General features: G+C 38.4%; 1 protein-coding gene across 1 annotated transcript; it reads right to left on the bottom strand.

Moving 5' to 3' along the window:
• Positions 1-4,207: 4,207 nt before the first annotated feature.
• On the bottom strand, positions 4,208-4,654 carry DPPA3 (developmental pluripotency associated 3). The gene has a single exon (XM_062200042.1). It carries the CDS (start codon positions 4,652-4,654, stop codon positions 4,208-4,210), a length of 447 nt encoding a protein of 148 aa, XP_062056026.1.
• Between the last annotated feature and the right edge of the window lie 1,006 nt (positions 4,655-5,660).

The following is a 5,660-nucleotide window of genomic DNA, read 5'->3' as shown; positions in this document are numbered from 1 at the left end:
ATTGCTAAACTTCCAGCATGCTTAAAGAAACACTTGCAAAATAAATGCTTCTCTGTTCTTATAAAATACTATGGATTTATTGATAATGATCAATGATGATCTTGAAATTATGATTTTTCAAGTAGAAAAGAAAAGCTTTAAGAGTTTAGAGAAAGTTATGACGTTGAAAAAATTTGCAGATGCCAATTTTCAACATATAGTTAGTAGGGTTTTCAATAATCTCGTTATTGGTGAATGTAACTATATTTTCATTGTACTCAACTTTGACACCGGTTTTGTGTCTTTATATTGATGTTGGTGATGTTGAGGCAAGTCAAAACAAAAATAAATGATAGAATGCAAAAATGTATGTCTCAAAAATTAGATGAAACTAATTTGAATTGTTTGTTATCAACTGTTACCAAACATACATATTTTCAACTTATTTAAATATTTTTCTGTGTTTCTTTGTGTCTAGTTACTGTTATCTATTTCTGTCTAACATCGTTGGATTTTTTTCCCCCTATTTCTTATGTTTTATGCTTCTGTTCCTCTCTCAAAATATGATTTCAGTCATCGATGTTCTAATATGCAGACAAGACTTCAGTATATTTGAATACTTTTACACAAGTTTAATGGAATTGCATGTGCTTAAGGAAATACTAAAGAAGCAAACAGGGTAGACATTGTGGTGCAGCAGGTTAAATTGTGGTTTAGGATACCAGTATTCCATATCAGAGTGCCAATTCAAGTCTTGATTACTCCTCTTCCAATACAGCTTCTTGCTAATGGTAGTGTACTTGCAACCCTGGAACCCACATATGAGACCCAGATGGCATTCCTGGCTCCCAGCTTCGGCATGACCCGTGCAGACTATTGTGGCTATTTGAGGAGTGAGCCAGCAGATGGAAGAGTCTCTCTATCTGCCTCTTTTTATTGCTCTGCCTTTCAAATTAATGTCTTCAAAGCAAAAAAAAAAAAAAAAAAAGAAGAGATATTGCTTTTCATAACTGTACCTTATAGTCTGAGGGCTAAAAGTGGCAAATCCAGTGTAAAAAATCAAATTATATCTTTCAAAGGGCTTTAATTAGTAATCCAATGCAGCATAACTGATTGATCTAATCATACATAAGTCTTTATTACCTTTCAGATTTAGAGATCAGAAATGCAAGATCAATTTAGCCTGGTAATTATTATTCAGGATCTCTAATATATTTGCATTCAGTTGTCAGCTGAGACTACAGCCATCTGAGGACTTCCAGAGGTTACATGATCCAAGATCAGTGCATGCATGTGGCTATCAGCAGGAGACCTTAAATTCTCACTGACTGTTATTAGGAAGCCTCTTTCTATGTGGGCTTTTGACAGCTGGATTCCCCTAGAGTGTCTGATCCAAGAAAGAACTAGGACAAGCAGGAAACTACAGCATTTTTATGCCCTAGTCTTTGAAGTCACACATCATAATTTCTTCTTCACGCTGTTGGCTACAAGCAAGTCCTTACGGCTAGCATGTTCTCATGTGCCTTCAAATATCAAAGAGAGAAGTATCAAAGAATCTGTGGACATATCTTAAACCACTCAATGTTGATCTTAACCCAGGGTTGACTGGGAAGTGCTTTTGTCTCATGACTTAATTCTATCAACTTCATTTTTTTTTTCCTCTCTTCTGCTTTTATATAACTTTTCCTATTGTGGGAGCCTGGGACTAAAAGCAGGCCAGACAAATGCCATCCCACAGCTCCTTGACTGCACATACAAACTGCAGTGACTTCCCAACAGTGAACAGAACAGGATGGGAACCCCTTGTAACAAATACTTATCAACATTGATGAGATCTAGGTTTCCATAAAAACAAGCTAGAAAGGGCTCCATTAAGATTGCCTATGCCTTTACAGTAATGAATGTATAATCACTGCCTTGGAGATAATGTGTTAAAGACATACAAGTATCCCTAGACTGGGAGACCTCAACAGCTTGGTCTTTCTATGAGCCCCTCCTATCGTATTGTTTGGAGCTTCTCTTTTTCTTACCTAAATAAAACTTGACTTCTTCTACTCTCACTGTTGTGTCCAGTCTTGTAAATCATCATCAACACCAGGACATGACTCATCTCAGAAGTTTTCCCCACAACACTATCCCTGAAACATTGTTAGAAGCTTAACAGTAATGATAATTCTTCAAGTCCGGTGATCTTGGGACACAAATAAGATCAAAGAAATACTACCAGAAATTGCTTCCTGCAAAGAACCCCCTTCCTCACAGGACTCCTAGATGTCCTTTTCCTTCTCTAGGACAAGACACAAAGCTTCCAGATTCCCACTCTTTGACACATAAATTAGTGAATATTTTAGTCTTTACTTATCACATGTTACAAAGTGTTTGCTAATCAAACTTTGGCTTAGCTTTTCTTGTTCTATCAGGGTCACCCTCCATATCATTGGACAGATAGTCCCTCCTTAAGGGTCCAGCCCAGAGAAAGGTTGACCTCAATGCAAAATAGGCTCTGACCTACTTTCAGCTCAAACTCCTTCTAAACCACTGCAAATCCCTCGCCGTGGTACTCCTAACTCTGCAGACAATTCTGCAGTTCTGTCATAGAGTGGTCTTTTCACCTGTGTGTTTTTCTCAGTTCTGCCTCCTCCTAGACCTTTTCACACCATGTTAACTTCTCAGGAGTCTCACTCTGACCTGCCTGGGATCTGCTGCTTCTTCTTCTTAAGATTGATTTATTTATTTCAAAGTCAGAGTTACACACAGAGAGAAGCAGAGGCAGAGAGGTCTTCCATCCACTGGTTAACTCTCCAAATGGCCACAACGGCCAGAGCTGCGTTGATCTGAAGCCAGGAGCCAGGAGCTTCTTTCGGGTCTCCCATGTGGGTGCAGGGGCCCAAGGACTTGGGCCATCTTCTAATGCTTTCCCAGGCCATGGCAGAGAGCAGGCTCGGAAGTGGAGCAGCTGGGACAAGAACTGGTACCCATATGAGATGCCGGTACTGCAGGCAGCAGCTTTACCTGCTACACCACAGCGCCCACCTTGGGATCTATTTCTTTACCATGATACTCTTCCTCCATGTTTATATGTTAAGGCCCCCCTAAGGAAAGACTCACTCAGAATACCCGTATTTAGTTTGAAACATGAATGTTAATGTTCCAAGTTCAACACAACCCTACATTTAGCACTGAGACACCTGCCTGCTTAACTAAATAATCTCTGTGATTTACAACATTTTAGTTTCTAGCTCTGAAAAGTGTCCTTAAGACAAATCAAAGCCAGGGAGCAAAAAAATGATATCCACAGGGAACAAAGTGCACTTAGTCACACATACACATGCATTCCCAACTGAAAATTAGGTCCTATCCATAAGACTGTTCCACGTTCTTTCCCTCTTGTTATTATCTGTAACTTTAATTTTAGCCAGTCAACTTGTGTATTTGTATAACTTCTAGGATTTTTTTGTTATAATTTCTCAAAAGGAATTTGTGCATGTGTCGAGTAGGGGATTGGGTAGGGGGTAGAATTGTGTATAGATTTGGAAAAGTATTTACAAGAATCTTTAACACTTGTCCATGGCCAAAAATCAGGAATAATAAAAATAAAGATGTAGGTTATACTTATATTGAGAATTTCCCATTGCATTGTGGAGACCAATTCCTTGTTAAATCTGTTTAAAAGTGAACATAGAAGAGAAAAAATGCAGTAAACTATGCTTCACATTTGGCTTTTTTTTTTTAAACCCAAATGGGTCAATTTTAATTAGTTCTTCCATGTACACGTTTATCTACTACTGAAAATTGAAACAGCACAAAATTTCCTTTTATTGCAATTCAAACATTTGAAAACCAGAACATCTCTAATTATTTGTCCCAATCATGCTCTAGACAAAACATCCAATGTTTTCTTTACATTCCTTTCCCACAAGTCACTTTGCACAGCTCTTGGTGCTGAGTTTCATCTCACTGTCTTTAGTCTTCTGAAACACATGGGAATACATGTAACTTATTGGTTTCTCTGAGTCAAATCAGAAAGACAAAAAAACTAAATGACATTGAAAGTCATTCAAATACGTTCAAACTACAGATTCCATATAAATCACTGGTACCAAGGTAGGAAGAGAAAGAATTACAACTAACATCATAGGTCATCAAGATTATTGGTATATAAGTCTATCTTAGCATAGTGTTCTACTGTATAAAATTGCTAGCAAGAACAGTAAAATGGAGATTATGCTTAAATTGACTGTTTGTCGTAATCCATTTCTATCCTAGCATTCTCCGATGGATCCCATCCATGAGCTAGGCAGTAACTGCAGCAACATCTGAATGGCTCACTTCTTGATTCACCCTTAACTTCATTAGGATCATCTCCTCTGCGTTGTTTAACCTGGGAATACTGGTACTTTAGTAGGAATCTCAGTTTGGCCAGTCGCTCTCTCCGCTCAGATAACATTGTCCTTACGCCTCTCCTCCCCTGTGGCTTCTGGATTACCATCTTGACAACTCTGTCAGACTGTCGAGGTGGTTCTTCCGGTGCAGGGGAAGTTTTTGTGGCAGAAGCATTGAGCGTCAATTTGCTGAGGTTCTTTGTTAACATTTCTGAATCCTGAGAATTTTTTCCCATGGAAATCCAAAAAGATCCTGCAGAAAAGGTTGGGTCAGGATTTTCTGGTGAGTCCATAGTAGTCTCACACATTTGGCTTTATTAAGCAGATAACATCCTTGAAAGATAAAGAAGATCTACAAATTACAAATTCTGATTAGAGTGAAAGGGGAGAATTTGTAAAATTAATCAAAAGTTCTTCTTTCCTAACTTGTGGTTTTGAAAGATCCCAACTATCGGCCGGTGCCACGGCTCAGTAGGCTAATCCTCCGCCTTGCCGCGCCGGCACACCGGGTTCTAGTCCCGGTCGGGACACCGATCCTGTCCTGGTTGCCCCTCTTCCAGGCCAGCTCTCTGCTGTGGCCAGGGAGTGCAGTGGAGGATGGCCCAAGTGCTTGGGCCCTGCACCCCATGGGAGACCAGGAGAAGCACCTGGCTCCTGCCGGCCAGAGCGCGCCTACCGCGGCGGCCATTGGAGGGTGAACCAATGGCAAAAAGGAAGACCTTTCTCTCTGTCTCCCTCTACTGTCCACTCTTCCTGTCAAAAAAAATTAAAAAAAAAAAAAAAGATCCCAACTATCAACAATTTCAAAAGAATAGTGGAATGAGTATCCATACACCTTTTGCATAAATTCAGCAAATAATTTTGCCAAATTTGCTTCTTCTGCTTGTATATTTTCTTGCCACCACATTCACGAATATGTTGAAGATATCGTGATAATTCATCTCTCAATATTTCAGCATGTATTTCTAAGAATACATTCCAACACAGAACATTATCGCACATAATGTGAATAAAAAAATCACCTGTGTACAATGTGTATTAAAACTTTCCAGATTTTAATGTATCATGTATATTCGATATATAGATATGTCAGAATTATTTTATTTATCCATATCCAATGCACAGTACCAAGTGACACCTAATATAAATAAAATTTTTATCTAATGTACAGTCCATATTAATTTTACATAGATATATACAAATATGTATTTGTGTATATATGTGGGTAAATATTGAAAGATATATGAACTATCTTATTTTGAAGAATCTAAACTAAATTATCAAATTGTATTTTATTTG

Source organism: Lepus europaeus, chromosome 9 (genome assembly GCF_033115175.1).
Source record: "Lepus europaeus isolate LE1 chromosome 9, mLepTim1.pri, whole genome shotgun sequence".
NCBI lineage: Eukaryota > Metazoa > Chordata > Mammalia > Lagomorpha > Leporidae > Lepus > Lepus europaeus.
This window is presented reverse-complemented; position numbering and strand designations above follow the sequence as displayed.